Source organism: Antedon mediterranea, chromosome 4 (genome assembly GCF_964355755.1).
Source record: "Antedon mediterranea chromosome 4, ecAntMedi1.1, whole genome shotgun sequence".
Lineage (NCBI taxonomy): Eukaryota > Metazoa > Echinodermata > Crinoidea > Comatulida > Antedonidae > Antedon > Antedon mediterranea.
The window spans coordinates 28,529,596-28,549,132 of record NC_092673.1 but is presented as its reverse complement, the minus strand read 5'-3'; the positions used below and the strand labels follow the sequence as shown (position 1 = coordinate 28,549,132).

At 31.9% G+C, this 19,537-nt stretch overlaps 1 protein-coding gene across 6 annotated transcripts in view; it reads right to left on the bottom strand.

The window, feature by feature from the left end:
- The window catches only part of LOC140047158 (uncharacterized), a 149,405-nt gene that overhangs the window by 16,232 nt on the left and 113,636 nt on the right, over nt 1-19,537 (bottom strand). For 4 of the 6 annotated variants that reach the window (XM_072092004.1, XM_072092005.1, XM_072092003.1 and 1 more), the window contains one exon: nt 6,697-6,803. In XM_072092004.1, the coding sequence (XP_071948105.1) occupies nt 6,697-6,803 (107 nt within the window). Of the gene's footprint in view, nt 1-6,696; nt 6,804-8,905; nt 9,515-15,709; nt 15,954-19,537 lie in introns of those variants that run through there. The other 2 variants (XM_072092007.1, XM_072092008.1) reach the window with 2 other exon arrangements.

Genomic DNA, 19,537 nt, shown 5'->3' with positions numbered 1-19,537 from the left:
TATATAATCTGATAAAACAGAAAAATATAAATCTGATTTAAAAAATGGATAAAAAAAAATATTTCTGCAAAAAAATTATATGTTGTTTATCAGGCAGTATTAAACTTAACAGTGTAAATTTATTATTTATTTATTATTAAAAACAGAATGCTTTTTAAAAAGAGATAATATCATACAGTATTTGCTTAGAGGAACCCGGTCCATCTGGATACAATATCAAATCCTGGTAAGATTTAATAATGAGAATAAATTATATAACTTTATAGAAAAATTATCTTTCCTGCCCAAGGCCACACACAAAGGGGCTGAAGTACTTTAAACATCACATCATCCTTCTCTCAACACAATTAAATCATCTCTTCACGTTAAATGCATCCCAGGTTGTAAAACGCTTCAGTAGGACACAGAATCAATAAATATGCTATGCTTCGTGACCGTATTTGAGATTATCCCGATTAAGCAGTGTTTACAGAGGTAGCAACGAGCCAGGGAACTTGTAAAACGAGACAGCATGGTAGTGGCTGTCCAGGGTACAATATCAACAATGCTGGATTTTATTAGAAGTGACAACAACAGGGTGTTGGAATCTTTAACAAGATGGGTCATGAAGCCATCTTTATGAGAGTCTCTGATTATTTGGTTTTTAACAGTTTATTTTTGTAATGTTTATACGGGTTATATATTGTAAACTTAAATAAACTTGCCATTACCTTTTTGTTTAACTTTAAAGAAAGTATCTATTATACTAAACTGGAATGGAAAGGAACAACTCAATTTTTATACTTATTTAAAGGAAAGGAACACCCTAATATCTTACCTAACTATTATAAAAGTAACCCTACCAACTTAATATTCAGCACAATTTATGTTTAAATCGGATTTGTAGTTTTCTAGTAAACAGGATTTTAAAGCTGTTTTCAAGACATTTGAAAATCGCCATCTTGTGCTCATGGCAGCCTGTTTGTGACGTCAGATACGGCCGACGAAAATTTTAAGATTCGCGGTTGCATTCAGCGCTTCTATTGGCTAAGCGAATCCGCTAATATGATTGGCTAATAACGCGACATGCGGTCATGCAGGACGGCGATGACACGGTATGAGCATGCGCTGGCTTGGTAAACAAACCTTCGATCGATCTTTTCTTCTGCAAGCCAATTCGTAAATCTTTCAGCTATTGTTAATCTATTGTTACTTTTATTGCCTAGCTGTTTCAAACGGGATTTTGTAGGGGAATTAACTGGCAAACCTTCCAAACGGAGGCTGTTGGTTGACGATGCAGTGTCTACTTTATTTTCGTTCGTTCAACACGAGTTCTAGGCCTAGTAAGGCATACAGTACAGATACACTGGCCGAAAGTACACCATTCTTCGACGGCTTGTTATGCTCGAGAATGTTCTTCTTCTCTTCTTTTTTCCTCATCAGCACGACGCAAAACTAACTCTCTTTCTGTATATTCTGGTTCCAAATTTTTTGAATTATAAAAACTCCAAGCCATATTCCGAAAATATTAGGTATGTTAGGCTATTTAATTGATTTTATTTATGGTTATATCCCGCACTTCCATATTGAAATACTGTACTAAGACGATGGGCGCTTGGATTTGCTTGAATGCGTCCACCTAATCTGACGTCACATAATTGCTCTTAACCTGTCAAAATGGCGCTGTTCAATTTCCGATATTTTGTCGTTTAAAAGTCTATTTTTTAACTAAATTGCTTACTATTGTACCTTGAACCATTGTAATCATGTTTTTATTACATTTATCTATAAGCACAGTGGCACATTTAGCCCAGGGTGTTCCTTTCCTTTAAAAACATTGATTTTTTTTAGCTAAGTTATTTCGTACAGCAGTATGTCAGCTTTTATTCCACATTGCAGTATCTGTACTTTTTTTGTTTGAAAGGTAAATGTTTCAACGCAAGCGGTTTTGTGATTATTTACTTGACGTTTGAAAACAAAAATTAACTTAAACTATATTATTATTATTATTATTATTATTATTGTTATTATTATTATTATTATTATTTTTTTTTTTTTGTGTTTAATCTACCAAGCAAAGTGAATTTCCATTTTTATGGACAAATAAGCTAAATGTGAAAATCTGCAATCGAATGCATAAACTGTTTTGAAGTGAATAGAACAGGTTTTTTTAAATTTACTGATATTAAAAAATAAATGGGTTAAATAAAGTTCAAGAAGCAAATGAATCATACTTGTATTATGCTCAGATTATAAACTTTCAAGAATTCATCTAATATTGATTTAAGCATGGAGGAAAAAATTTATTTTTTCCTAGTTAATTTCTCTCGTGGAAGATTCAGGAGGAAACAAACAAAGTACCAAGTATGATTTAAGCTAGAATTTAAGAAAGTTACTATCTTTTCTGACTCATCTTCGTTCATCAAAGTTAACCACATTGTACTCAAAAGCACATTAAATCCATTTTCTCCGATAACCTCTTCGCCTAGTGTGGTAAATTTCACTTCCTGCCGTTAAATATAATGTTTCCTGTAATTATATACTGTACAATACTGTAAAACATACATTAATGTTTAAATAATGACATTTTATTTATTGGTCTTACTGTGGTACAAATGCCTATCACATATTTTTTTCTTTGTCAAAATGTTTTAATGTTTTTTATTCTCTTGGTATTAAAATATTATTTACAGGTAAATGTCAATCTGCACCTTACTACGTGGCCTGCTATGCAGGTGCATATATGTCCTGTAAATTTGAACTTCCAAAAATAAAAATGTTAATTCATGTTTATTAATTGGTTTAGTGTTTAGGATTGGCAACCTGCTTAACGTCAGTAAAGTACTGTAGTAGGCATACTGTTGTCACTTCTATTGTTGAATGTTATTATTGCTTTTGTAATGTTAAAAAACATAAAAATGTAGCATTATGATTCACATTTATTTGTATATCTACTGTGATTCCATTATACACCTATGTTTGGGTCCTAGGTCACCCTGGCTGGGTCACCATACTGTAGGATTGAGTCTACTCTAAGCTGGTCCAAAGTTCCAAACTACAGATCCAAGAATTCATGTTCACTTTCCAAGCCATTGTTGGTAGTTCACTGCGTTTAAGCCAGTCCAACTCATTTGGACTGACTCACGAGTAGGTCTATTTTACTTAGATATTTGAAGAGTTTTAGATTACAGAACGAACGAATAAAGGAACCAACCAAGTAGTTCTTAATACTCTATAGGTTGAGCAGGTGTGGCTGGTGGTTAGGATGTGGTTTTGCTGCTTCCCACCACCAGGGTATTATGCATCTTATTTGGACACTGTTGTAAATAGTGGTTGTACCTCATTTTAGGCCTACAGTACAGCATAGAGTAATGTAGAAAACACTGTAGATGATCGAGACAGTAAACAAAGTCAAATTTTAACAGTAGTTTTAATTTGTAAACAAGATAGCAATTCAAAACATAGGGACAAAATATACTAGAGTGAATCTACCTCTATAATGGTTTTGTATCACTTCCTTTTGCTACTGTGCTACTGTATCCCATGGATGAAATATATATTTTCTCCATGCTATAACCAAGGAAGAGTTAAAGTAAATTAACTCTTCCCTGCTATAACCATTCCTCCATGCTATAACCTAAGGTGGTCCTTGCTATCATGGAAAAATAAATTGGCATAAGTCAATGTGAACCAGCATTAATAAATGTTGATTCACATTGTAACAAATCAATTGAAGCTAACAAGTCTGATTTGATAACAGCGTGTTAATTATAAAACCTTACACAACAGTCTAGGGTGGCTGGGATCTGCATTAACATTCTGGGTGGCAACATTACTGTACATGATAATGAAATAATCATAGCAGGAGGCCTTTAAAATACTTCAAAATAATCCCAAAACAAGTATTCTTAATTTTAAATTGCTTATTACTTATTCTTGGATTGTAATAATATTAATTTATTCATGGTTTTAATTTTCAATATGAAATTCAACGCCTTGTAGCCAGAAGCACAGGCATTGTAATTCCACACTTGCTAGATTAGTTAATTAAAAGAGGATGTAAGGTTGTGATACACAATAAACATGAATCAATCAATTATGTTGATGCTTGATTTCCCTTATCAACAGATGACCTTTGACATTCATTAATAGCAGGGAAAGAAACTTAACATTTTAAATAGTACTCTACAGTAAGCAATGTTGTTGGTACTATTTTTTTTCTTCTAAAAATTGTAACAAACTTTAGTTTACATTTTCCCAAGATGATCTTACTGCTGTAAGAAATTAGATTAAAAATTCCCAGCATGCCGATGGAGGAAAGCGCCAACAACGTGCCTTGGTGAGCTAACTAGACCCAATACCCTGCAACTACCAAGGCTACACAGTGACGGACATGTCAATAGCACATGTTGTACATGTTAGACGCTGAGGGGAAAAAGTTGTTATAGCAAATGTTTGTCTGGACTTTTTGATGGTGACAATAATAATATTATTTTATGATAATGTCGATGCTTTAATACAAGATTGAAAATAATGTGATTAAATGTTCATGTGCACATGATGATGATATGATAAAAATGAATGATACATACGGATACATAGTACACTAAAAATTATGATCACAGTTACAGATCCAATAGCTGGCCCTATGGATCATGATCATACAAAATGATAGTAACCATGAGTTGATGAAACACAATACACAGTAATACAGTACAGTATTAGTTTTCAAATAATATAACCATGGACCTACAGTACTGTATATATTAAATGAACTAATTTATAGGTCATGTTAATATCTTTTTGTATTGTACATTATGCAAGTGTACTGTAATACCAATGCGATCATTAAAACTTTTCATATCTAACTTCAGGTAAGGTCACCATCTACTCAAAGTGTAAATTACCAAGTTAAAAAAATTGCATTAATTATTCAGATCAACACCTAATACTGGATTGTTAAAAGGATGCCGTCTGATAACTTAATGACAACATATCATCTGTAGAATAAGGTGTTGAATTTTTACCCATGGGTGTCGAAATAAATCGCACACTCCGTCACGGTATAATTCAAATATGAGCTAATTACACAAGTTAACATGGCTAGGGACAAGATAGTAAACCAAATCAAATTTATTATTACATATTTATTAGTTGGAGCAAGTATCTACCTTTATTTTCATTAGAAGGATTTTAAGTGCATTTAACCACGGAGGAATTAAAACCAATTCCACTGTGATTTTACATACTGTACAGCATGGTACCTGTGCATATAGATATTGATATATGTATTGTACAGTACATGTATGGTGCTTGTATTTGTACTGTACAGTAGCTAAGAACCCATCATTTGGGACACATCCCTTTGAAGGGGGACATCCCTTTGAAGGGGGACATCCCTTTGAAGGGGGACATCCCTTTAAAGAGGACATCCCTTTGAAGAGGACACCCCTATAAGGGGACACTTTCCTGTAAACTGTATGAGAAACAAATTAATTTCTTTTATTTCAGAGCAGTACATTCATAAACAGTAACTTAACAGATACAAAAAAAAATCAACAATACACTATGGCCAACTACTATTCAGGGGAAACCCCTATTAAGGGGACACCCCTATTAAGGGGACACCCCTATTAAGGGGACACCTCTATTAAGGGACACTTTGTAGGGTTCTGAACAAGGTATACCTAATTAAACGGACTTCTACTTTATATTTTGTAATATGAGACCTAATTAAGATTAATTTTGAGCAAATAAAGTCTGTAGCAGAAAAAGAAACACAAATTTAAGAATACTGGGGGAAGTCTGAAGGTTGTTTGGTGATGATTCAGGTAAGGAAATGGGACCAATACCCCTAAATAAACATTTTGACAGATAAATCAATCAATTAAAATAACATAAACATTATAAATACCATGATATGTTACTCATTGGGTTCATTTCCTACGCTTGTAAATGTTAAGTGAGAATTACTAGTTATTTATCGCATTTTAGAGTGGTAAATGTTACCATATTTGACATAAATATTAAACAGTCCCAAAATATAGCTGTCATCAAGTACAGCGATGCCGCATAGATACAGTTTGGGTAATTAATGGCACCTACTGTACTGCGTATACCACGGTTTACAAATGAAAACAAAATAGCGAAACTAACAAGTCGTCTTATTAAATGTCAAAATGTCTGTAAGTGGTTGTAAACTTGATGCTACAGATTAATATTCCAGATTTATTGATAAACGCACTTAATGATTGATGATGACTGACGCATGCACAGTAAATAATACAGTGAATACTGTAATAATACTGTGTGGCACACATTACAGTACCTCCAGTATACAACACTGTTTATAATGTGTACTACTAGTACTACTAATTATATTGTTCAGATCATAAATCTTTGTACAGTACAGTATACTTTAAAGCTGTCTACTGTACATTATCAAAAGTGTTCTCAAATATGGTAGTAATGACATCATCATTCATGTCTATATATGGGCACATTATATTTTGTTGTCATATAAAGTAGACAGAACTTACGGTTTTATACTGTATCTTGATACTGTAAATAGATTATGATGGTGAGTAGTATTACTACTATTAACTACTGTACATGGATATAATGATTTTACATTCGCTTTTCATCATTTATCATCATCTTTAAAAATAATATTAAAAGGTGTGTGTGAAAATAATTTTGTGTCCTCCTCCTCCTCACCTGTATTCTATGTGATGATGGTTCATCTGCTAGTTGCACCGGTGAATTTGGAACACTTTTTCTTCTTGCTCTTGTTCTGGGACCTTCAACCTCATGATAGGCAATTTCTGAAAAATACAAAAATAACGAAAATTTAAATTAAATATTCAAATTGTGTTCAAATACAAACATCAGCTTTAACAATATTTCAAACAAAAATTGACAAATTACACACGTTTTTTTCCCACAAAAATGATTTAGTTTTAAAAATGAGAATATTTATAATGTACTGTACATTAGGTAATAATAAAAGTTCTCTTTTTATTTAAATGTTCATATTACTATGTACACTACGTAGATTTATAATTGTTTGCGATTTCTCTTCTTTATTCATAAAGCCAACACAATACTGCACTATGTATAGTACAAACCATTAATGTACTTTCCCAAGCCTAAAGGCCACCACCACAATTTGTATACCAAATCTATTTTGCAATAACAGTACTGTGCAATCACTTGTGTCTCTGAATTAATTATGTTGGGTTGATGAGTTTAACATTGACAGGATGTGGTTACAAGCTGAGTTCTTTCTTTCAGGTGAAGTCGGCATCCTCAATATCTTCAGGTGTATTATGTCGCCGTGACAAACCGCGGTCAATTGAAATGCTTCGTTATGCCGCCATAATCGATCAATAATAGGTTTACGGCACTTTAAATTTATCAATATCAACAGCAATTTACTGATATTATTTTAATGTTGACAGGGAATGACCTCAAAATTTAATAGTTATTAAATTTGTCAAAAAATTGGATTGGGGGAAAAAAGCAAGGGAAAAATACTTCAGTTGTATTATTGTCTTAATGACCAAAAATTGGATTGGATTGGGAGAAAAAGCAAGGGAAAAATACTTCAGTTGTATTATTGTCTTAATGACCAAAAATTGGATTGGATTGGGGGAAAAATACTTCAGTTGTATTATTGTCTTAATGACCAAAAATTGGATTGGATTGGGGGAAAAAGCAAGGGAAAATACTTCAGTTGTATTATTGTCTTAATGACCAAAAATTGGATTGGATTGGGGGAAAAAAGCAAGGGAAAATACGGGTATTGCTAAACTGCGCAAACACCAAAAAAAGCTGCGCAAACCTCCTTCAAAACAATTATTATTGATTAGAACACAACTAGAACTATATAGGGAGACAATTTATGGGAAAAAAAATTTGAAATTCCTTTAAGTTTGCCTTTTTTTGGGTTAAAAACTTCATTTTTTGGGAAAATTACTGATTTCACAGCGCAAACAACAAAAAAAGCTGCGCAAACCTCCGGTTTGTCAGACTAGGAATAAGTGGGCCGTCTATAAAGTACAAGCGGTTCTTTTTATGTACTTTATTCTGCCAGTATAAATAAGATAATTGTAATCAATAATTCAGTTCATGCTTATTATAATACCATATTGATATATTCAGGACAAAAAACTGTGTATTGTTTGATGTAACCTCCATATCAAATATTCATAACATATTATACTGGATTAAATAAACAAATTTGGGATAGCTGAGTACAGGATTAAAAATAAAATGGCCTCAAAACTGCCAAAATATGTAGTACACAACTACATCCCACAACCAAAGCAAAATTACTACTAATACTGTATGGATGTATGTACAGTATAAGTTACTGCATATAATGGCTTTCTCTATTTTAAAAGGAGTTTTCTATATAAAATATAATTATTCTGAATCAAAGGTTAACACTACAGACATCAAAATACAGTTGGGAAAAATAATGCAGACAAACTGATTACAAAGGTAATATTATAATAGAATATAATTGTGTGCATTATGTATTAAAACTTTCTTTTCCTATGTTAACAAAAATCTACTGTATATTTTTACGAATGAAAGTCTACATTGTTTTTTTGCTGAGTAATCAACAAGTTTCTTTTTTGTTGCTTTAATGTAATTTCTTTACGACATGCATTGAAGATGAGTTGAAAAGGAAATAGCACTCCAAGCACCTTGTTACCAAACATGGCTGTAAATATTTAATGTTAAAATCTAACATTCGTTAGTTGATGTAGTGACATAGTCAGTGGTCAACATCCTTGCCTTCAACCACTGGTCAAGCAGGACTTCACTAAGATTTGAACCCATGCCTTCTGTTTTATCTTACACTTACAACAAAACTCAACTACACTACTGTACAATAAATAACATGAAATGTGTTTACCTCTACTTGTCTGTGACCGCTCTAAAAATGCTTGAACCATTTTGAACAGTAAGTATATCAACGGCAAAGCACAAAATAAAATTTAGGCCTATATACAATCCTAAGGTATGGTTTAAAATAAACTCCCCACTAAACCAAAAACTTGATCATTGCGTGAGTGTGTGGATGTGTGAGTTGGTGGAATGTTTATGCTGAAGCCTTCCTGTAGTAAACCTTTACCAACGTACAACGCTTCAAGCAGTTACTCATCAAATACTGCTCTCTGATTGGCCAATTCATGTACAGTCTCCTATTGGGTACTTAATTGGATTGTAGAATGACAGTTGCTCACACAGCAAGGTAAATGCAAGATAATATACACTAACGGTTCATATGAAAAACTATCATGATCTAATTTTTTTTTCACCATTAAAAATTCCTCTTAAAATGATACCAATAAAGAGTTAGATTCCTACAAATTTGCGATAATAACACTTCATAATTTCAGTATTCAATAATAAAATTAGACGCCGATATAATATCGTTAAATCTTGGTTGAGAGTAATAAAAAGGGTCAGTCTAAATTTGTACGCCAGCCCTCGGGCTATGTCCTTGAAAAGTAGCCAATAAAATTGTCAAATCATTCTGTTAGATTTTTTAAAGGTATAGTACTGTACAGTATATATAAACAAAATGAACACAAATACTATAAAAAAGGTACAAATACTATACAGTTTCTTTTTTTAAATTCATGAGGAACTCATAACTAACAAATCCTTATAGCAAGAAAACTATTATTCATTTCCGATAGAGATCTAAATTTGAGACCACCAACAATTCCTGAAGAAAACTAAGAAACCTTATTTCCAAAATGGTTTAAAAAGTGTAAATCCATATTTGTAGTAAAAACACATTTACCATTAAATACCATGTAGAATGTCATCTACCATTATTAATTATCGAAGCATTAATTTGTATTTCATCATAATAAAAGTATTCAAATATTTTTATGACAACTATCCGTATCCTGGATAATCAATCAAAACGGAAAAACTAATAAAAGTTTAATTCTTGTTAAAATATTTCAAAGTTAATAGATATGGTACATTCTAATTTATTTCCGTAAAAGGAACAGTACAAAGTACAGTATAGTATTATTTAACAAGTATAATACAATAAATTGAATAATAAATACCTGTATATCCTGTATAAAATTAATCTACAAACAAACAAACAATACAGTGCCTGCAACTTACTCATTCTCTATCATTGTTTACTATACACCAACTGTACAGGCTATTGTGATGACAACAATGTACAGTATTCATTTATTAGTAATCATAAAGTTAGAAGTAATTTCCCAAGTAAGTTGGTTTGTAATACTCTCACAAAAAACACATAAAATAAACTGCCAATTGAGGTGTTATATTATAAGAATTTCTATGTTATAATTGCAGAATATGTTTAATTGTTGTTCATCTCAAGAATAAGAAATGAATCACAGTAACACGCCCACTGAAACAAACCATTCACTACACTATGAAAATAAACTGGCTTACTCTTATGAAATAAATAAATAGCTTGATAAACTGCTATATTGAGATAAACATAAAAAAAGTTAAATATAATTCATAAAATGGTTGTAATTTTGATAATATTGATAACAATGTTGATAACTTTTGATAACTACGTCGATATCAATGAGATCATCATGTTTTTATAAATTCTAGCTTCTGCTTTTAATTTTGTGGTTTAACAAATAATGAGCCACAACCGTGTCGTCATACATACAGGTGAATAAGGTATTAGAGCAATTAAGTGTACTCATTTTGTCTACTAATCAAGTGTACTAATCAAGTGTACTAATTTAGGAAGTACAAATCACAGGAAAGCAATTAAAAAACAAGGACATGATAATCACAATCTCTAATGTTTATATTCATTAACAGCTTTCAATTATCGAAATTAACAAATCAATTTATTTAAAATTAGATGCAAAACCTAAAATATATGAAGCTTAATTTAAATTTGCGTAAACGTAAATCGTTTTCTTAAATTTTGCGAAATTGAAAGTTTGAAAATGTGAATGACAAATTGTTATAAAACCCTGCCTTTGCAAACATTAAAAACACAACATACTATTTTAAAAGTTCTACTTTTCACAATATTTATACACATTTATAACAACTTAATTTCCATTTATTACTTGTCTCCTTCCTGGTCTAAATAAAAACAATTCCCATACTAAAGGCAAATTTCTATAGTCCCATTAAAAAAAACGATAAAATTATAATTATAAACCAAATTTACTGTAGCCTATTCATAAAAACCTAATCTCGAGAGGTTAAAAAAATTGGAACAGACTTGTTTTACTAATTAATTAAATGATATTGTTATCTTTTTTAGTGATTACCTTCTTTTAATAAAAGTCAATAAATTGTTTAATTCTCAAAAGACTACATACAACCCTAAATACAGGAACTCTGACCTGGCAATGTGCCGTAAAACACATTCAAAAGTCGTCTCAACATTTTTAAATAACTAATAACTTCTTTATTATAATCAATTAAATTATAATTTATGTTCTGATCATTACCCTATTAATGTTCCAAAGAGATTTTCTATCAAATAGCAAAAAAAACCCCTCTTTAAACGATGTATAATTGCATGATACAGTACAGTACTACAAAAGTAATTGAAAATGCTGTGTTTTGTATAAGAGAAATGCGTACAATGTCGCGTCCAAAGATTATTAAGCCACTTTTCTTCAAAATCACAAAGTTTAATGAACTCTCCACTGCACTTTGAATTCATTATGTTGTTGCATTTAATAATATCTCTATGGTTGTTGACATACAGTATTCCTACAGTAGTCACCTCAAACAACGATTATTCATTATCAAAATAATAAATTGGCTTAAGTTTGTTTTATTTTTGAAGTGATGATGAATTTTGAGACACGGTGAGTGTGATGTCAAATCAACCGCAGATGTTGGCGCAGGTCACACCCAAAAATCTAAACATTTAACTAAAAAAACATTTGCGAACAGAAAGGAAGTAACCAGCACAGGTAAAGACTCGAGTTGCTCCGCCGAGGCAACACATTATATTTCTCTAGAGAAGTCGTATCAAAATATTTGCAAGCATCATTCTCAAAAGAAAAATATTATAATAACATAGGTCATAGGTCAACAGAATTTTAATTTACATTAGAAAGACACGGTATATTTTCATGGCAGCAAAAATGGGTGTCATATACGGTATTTATATACACGGTACATTTTTTATATGTATTTTTATACCGTATATTGATGATATGCAGCAAAAACAGGGCCTATAACAAGTCGGCCTACATGTGTCTTAAACTATTCTTCATTTTAATATTTTTAAAGCTTTATTCTAATGTTTTTAGTGCACTGTAAGCAGGAATTTAATAATAATAATAATTAATTCATTCACGTTATATTATGGGATATATTAAATTTAATTAACAACAACATACAACACTATATTAAAATATCATACACATTGCTGCCGAATTATATTTACTTATTAAATGAACGAAATCTAACGGATGTCATCAAAAATAACATTATTCAAAGCGATTATATTAACGCCAACTTATATTACAAATATTATTTAACTTGGCTTTCATGGGACCTGTACTAGTCACTTTAACATGTGCGTTTAAAGTCCCCATTCTCCATTATTGGGTGTGTACCTTACGTTAACATAACTGTGCGGTATTTCTTGACATGTTTGTATGCAGCCTAGCCGTTAGTCACCTCGTTCCCAGGTTAATTTAATAATTGCAATATGGTTTCTACTTTGCATTTTTTCATAAACATGACATAATAATTAAGTGACAGTAGTACTGTAAAATCTACTTTTTTAGCCTGCATTCACACATGATATTCTTCAACACTATAAGATCTACTTTTAGCCTGCATTCACACATAATATTCTTCAACACTGTAAGATCTACTTTTAGCCTGCATTCACACATGATATTCTTCAACACTGTAAGATCTACTTTAGCCTGCATTCACACATGATATTCTTCAACACTGTAGGATCTACTTTTAGCCTGCATTCACACATGATATTCTTCAACACTGTAAGATCTACTTTTAGCCTGCATTCACACATGATATTCTTCAACAATGTAAGATCTACTTTTAGCCTGCATTCACACATGATATTCTTCAACATTTTTATGAGTGTTGTAATATCAAATTTACTTTATTATTTCAGCATTGTGTTTCATTTCTTGCATAATATTATATAAAAGACAAACACGCAAAATAACCAATTTATCCTCCATTGTTTGACAAAAAATCCTAATTTTAGCAGGTTCATTATATCTTCTCATTTCATGTTCGAGAGCACATTAATTACCCCATAATCACTCATATACCATAAGTATGTAGCGCTAATGCCTTATAAATGGCACGGTAAAATCATTAACCTCATCAATATTTAATGTACTGTCATAATGAGATTCTAAAATGCTAGCAGCCACAGAGAACTAATAGACTATCCAAGGAAACATGAAAATACACCAGTAATAATTGCAGTTAATGATTATGACCCGTACTATGTGACCACATCCAAAGGACGTTGGTGACAGAACACTAATTAGGCTAATTACTTTACATATTTTCTGAAATTTCCAGTACAGTACATGGAGGGATAATACAGTACCTACTTTTACTGTCCCTCAATACTGTCTATGGAACATGATAACAAACACATTAAAATATAATTTAATAAGGCACAGATGAAAAGACTAATTTGATAATTAGTACTGTACGTCATCCGTTTCTTTATTGAGAATTTTTTTTCCAACTAGAAAAACTGAATTTGGCCTACAAATCTTTGACATATTCTGGATATAAATTTGATAAATTCAATTGTTCAAATTCAAATGTTTTTCTTTACAGTACGTGAACATTTTCTTTTGACCATAATGACTTGATCTGAATCATTTGCTCCTATAACATTAAGACCGGTCGACGGGAAAACAGCTGCCCTCATTGCAGCGTTTAAGCCGTATAAAACCATTATGCGCTCCTAGTAACATTAAAGACAGGGCAACAGGAAAACAGCTGCTTTTATTGCAGTGTTTAAACCGTGTAAAACCTCACTTATTTCCAAGGAAAGCCAATGTTAGCATCAGAGCAGGAAAAAGCTGTCAACAAGATGGCATTGGCCTAGAACTCTACAAAAACCTGGATTTAAATCTTCCATTGTGAACTTTCACCCTTTTACGTTACAGACTAAAGCTCTGTCTACACTATCAAACTATTGTGATGTGCCTAAATATGGTAGTGATAAGTTGTCATCGTGTCCATGGGCTCATCACATTTTGTTTCCACATAAAGTGTGATATTGTAGACAGAGCTTTACTAAAATAATAGGACATCATGCTTTTTTGTAAGTAAATTGTGGCAATGACTACAGAGTAAACCAGGCTACTGTACCCATTGAACATATTTTTTTAAAAAATAAATAAATTAGCATTTTTTATAAAATAAATAAACATATAATCCAGTGTGAGTGTATACCTGTAATACAGAACTGTACTGTATGATTTTTTTTTTTTATCCAGTTCATAATACAAGAAATTACAAGCGAATTAATTATATATTAAACATGGTTCAATAAAATCTTTTAACCTCAGTATATTACAGTATCATGTCAAATAGACAAAAATAAGTATAAACTAAAAAAACAATAAATAAAATATTGTCTGTTTACAAAACGTGACGAAGCCACGCTATTACATTATGGAAATTGACTAAGTCCATCGTGTACTCCTTCGGGAATCTCTACAAGTCATCGATTATGCTAGTTTCATCTTTCATGTCTGATCCCGACACAAAATGTTGAATAAAGTTAGCAACGGCAAACGGCTAAAAACGTGACTCATATAAAACAGATATGATGTTAGTGCCAGGTAACGATACACTCAAAACTTAATTTTACAGGCAACATTAAGCCCACAACTCACCCCCTTAAACAGAGGTTGTGCTTTAAAGATTACCTACATCATTGCTAAAGAATTCCCAAATAGAATCAGGGTTTAAAACCTGTTTTCACTTTTGGGGTATATACTTAATTTGAATATAGAATATCTGTAATATGGATCTGTTACATCAAGTAATTGCATTAGGTATGGAATTGCAAGGGGAATGTAATCTAGTCATGTTCTTACACCTTGTCTTGTACAGTACTGTACCCTTCAGAATACTGTAGATTCACACTTACTACTGTACCCATGGAACAGTAGACTTCATAAACCTTGTTTCCCACTAGGAAAACAACGCAAGGATGCTGAACATGCATGATCCATCGCTTATAATTGGTCAAATTATTTGTGTTCGTATACGTCCTTGTGGTGTTCTAGTGGGAACCAAGCCTTATGCATAGACTATGTAGGTAGTATATTTTATAGTAATAATAATAAGTAGATTTATAATTATATAGCGCAAATAAACAAATAAAAAAATAAAAAATAATATGTATTAAAATAATTTATACATAATAAATAAAAGTCTCTATGCGCTCGACAATAAAGAGAAAAAGTGGAAAACAAAATGAAGAGAACAAAAAGACAAAAACACCAAGCTACAGTAGCACCCAAACCGGAGTATGGGGATACACCATCACTGATAACTGGGGAACAGTTTAATTCATCCACCTAAATAATGTATTTATAATAAACAACATAATATATTTTTCTTACTGTATGTACTGTACAGCATTTCATTTTAAAATATCTGTATGAAATATTTATTATCCCAAATTTGTTAATGTACCTACCTGGCTCATCAACACGGCCTACAAACATGAAAATGACAGCGCAAGACATTTCTCACAACATAATATATAAAATGCGTTTCTTTCAGACTCAATCTTTTCTTACAATGACAAGACTTCACACAAGCATAGGTGTGGTCCAATTATTTTAATCAATATTGTTGTTAAAATGAATAACAATATCTAAGGCAGGTGCTTTTGTTGATTTGTCATCAGCTTAATTGTATATTATTAGTTGCTGTTCAATTTCAATAACATTTTAGTGTGGACACTGAGTCACTGAATGAGTCACTACTAGAGAGGGCGCTATTGTACATTTTGATTTATGATCACCAGTTGAAATTTCAATGTACACACACACTCACAACAGTGAAACATACTACAGTATACTGTACTGTATTACAGTTGAATAAAACAACTTATATTAAAACAACATAATAATCACAGTAAAAACAGAAAATTTAAGACACATAAAAGGAGTTTATTAGGCAATATTGCAATTATTACAGGTAATATTGTTGCCATTGTAAACTATTTGCCAATAGAGAGAAATGGCGAACCGGCGTCTAAAATCCGAGTGGGTATAAAATCATAACAAACCGTTGAGGGCGGCACATTTCCTATGTTTATACACGTGAATATGGCGTCGTCTAACCAATGTTGTTGCTGTAACGCTCATAATTCTTGTTATGTATAAAAGTCATCCATCATTCACAATCATATTCCTAAAAATATCTCATATCTGTAGGTCTACATTAGACTAGGCCTATAATATTATAGTAGAATGGTGTTATCAAGTATTCATTACTGGCGATAGCCCCCTGCAGGAAGGAAGCATCACTAGCCACATAACAAAATGGCAGTTGTCAAGCTGAAACTAATGCTAGGCCTACATCTACTAGAGATGCTCTATTTAGTCTTACTACCTAGCTAGGAGAGGCCTAGCAGCACCCTAGCTAAAGTAGTAGTAGTAGTAGTACAGTATGCAATAACGAATTTCCAATATTATTATTATTATGATTATTGGTTATCCGCTCTTGGCGGATAACCTCTTGTTATTGTCAGGATCTTTTTTTTTTTTTTTTTTTTTTTCGATATTCTTCTTTCTTTCCCCGAATTTTGTTCGCAGCGTATCTCTAATTCTTGCTGACATAAAATTGCATAACTTTGTCATAAGATTGACCTATAACTGTAGATGTGCAGCCAAGCTTTTCGGTGATTTCGGAGTTGCGCAGCGCAAGTTACGCGCGATTTTATGAATTTCAATGATTGATCATAGATTAAAAACCAAAAGTCATTTTCTATTGAAACTTGGTAAAAATTTAAGTCATATTTTGCGCAAACTTTCTATGGATTAAAAATGGCATGTTTCAATAAAGTTACGCGTGCACGCGCGTTCAAAATTTCAAAATGCGCTAAATTCATTTCTAATCAACTTTCTACGCGTTTCATGTCATTTTGAGCATTTCAAAAATTCCGACGCGTAGGCAATATTTTTACGCGCGCGTGCGCACGCAGCGCAAAAACATATTTTTTTTCCTTGATTTTTGTTTTTTCAGCCTTCTCTAGTAATTTTACCAACTTTCAAACAATTTCGACTTAAAATCACGTCATACGAGCACGTAAAATTAAACAATTTGCGCGCGTTTTTGAAAAAAATTTCAAAATTGTGTCAAAATTATACCTTTTTTTGAACAGTCATAGATTTTAAACTACATGGTGAATTTTATTTTTTTTTACAAATTCTGAAAGAAGATGAGTTGTAGATATAGAATCATGCATCGATTAAGCTAACCGAACATTGTGACGTCATCGTATGGCCACTCGAATATCAAATATAGGATTTTTGTCTCTTTCGTCATAGCTCATCATATTTAATAGAGCGCATCTCCACTTATCCGTATTTCATTTCCCTCCATTTCTCTATATTGTCTAGGTCAATCAATTATCTTTCGCATGATTCACAATTTTAAAAATTTGTTATTACGTCATCATGTGCAAAATCGTCAATAACTTTGGTCAATTATTTTCACCTATTCTGAACTGTATGTAGTACGTATACAGTATATAGCGTATACCGTATACACTTTGACGTGACGCAAAATAGAGAGCGCACTAAGATTTTTTTCAATGGCATAATCGTTTTTCTGCGCGCAATATTCTAACGTATGACGTGCACGTGGCTTTTGCGCTGCGGATAACCTAACTCGTCCGTAGTGACGAGTTCAAATCTAGTTATTATTATTATTATAATAACCGATAATCCGTGCTAGGCTCGAGTACTCGAGGTACTACAGCATATACAGGCCAACTATCTAGGGCCTAGAGCTGGGTACAGTATATAACAAAAACGCGTCTTAATTCAATCCAAATTAAAATAAAATATGTTAAGATTTGCCCATATAACATTAAAATTGTTAAGGGGTTGCAAAAAAAAAAAGATACTGCTATTATGTGTGTTTTAAACGTTCTTTTCTACCTACTTTTTTAACTCAACCCATCGGAATTTCCCATACAAAAACATGTGGCGAAATGGTTTGTTTACAATCTATACCCACTCGGTGAAATTTGAGTGACGTCATCGCGGTTCGCCATTTCTCTCTATTGTTGCTTACTATTTCTGGGATATTATGATACAATTACTGAACAAATTACAATAATGGATATTTTGCACAAAATAAAATTAGCAAAAAAGCAAAATTGGTCAAGTACTTTCCTCAGATTTCAAAATGAAAGTGGGATATAATTAAATTTAAATTTATGATATTTAATAATTTATATTTAATAGTTCTCTTCTCTCAAAACTAATTTTTTTATTTTTTTCCAATACGTAGGCACTGTAAATTTCCAATATTATTTTCCTAATAGTAAATATTCTGTCACTTTTAAAGAATTGTAAACAAACGTCATAATACAACTACCGGATGCATTGTACTTATCACAAAAATCTAATCTAAATCTTAGGATTGGTTTGCCCTATGTAAATAATTGTTTTTGTCAAGGTCAAAATAGTTTATGACATCAGAGTTGTTGTTAAAGTTAAAAATTAATTTTCCACCTAAACTAAAATTATACAATAATTAATTAACAATAACTGACACTGAAACGTAATCGTGAGCGAGGAAGCATGAGTGAAATTTAACAAAAATTAAACAGACCTTTACCGCAAATAGAAATTACAACTAAAATATTCTCGTATAGTGATTACTGTATACTTTTTCATATCTACTGTACTGTACAATATTTGCAAAAGAATTGTATGTTTATGGCGTACATGTGTTACAATCACAGACTCTCTCAAAAGTGGACTCTTGAAAACCGGAAAATCTCATTTTCTCAGAGTTCATCGTCAAATTCTTACCACTGTCCTGAATACCAAACTTTCAGAATAAAGGAAACATTTTGCACCAGCACACTTTGACATGAATGTAAAGTAATATAAACTTCAACTTTGTACTATATTTGTTCCTCTCCATGTATGTATACATCCGGTTAATTTAGTTTTCAAATTCATTTCAGAGGATTGTTTACTCCAGCAGATTGTAAACAATGGTTTCCTTTACATGATGACTCATTAGTCACTTATGTAAGATACAGTACAAATAATCACCATTGTCCACTCACATGAATATAATGTCAATTATGGATAAAACACAAAAGGTTTCAGAATGTTTTTTGTGATATTACTCATGTATCTTTCCAGGAAAAGTTAAAACAAAGAAAAGTGGACACAATGGACGAAAATGGCTACTGGTGATAAATATAGACAGAACAGAATTGTTTTTTGAAAGATTTAACCGGGCCTTAGCCACCAGTATGGTTGATAACCTG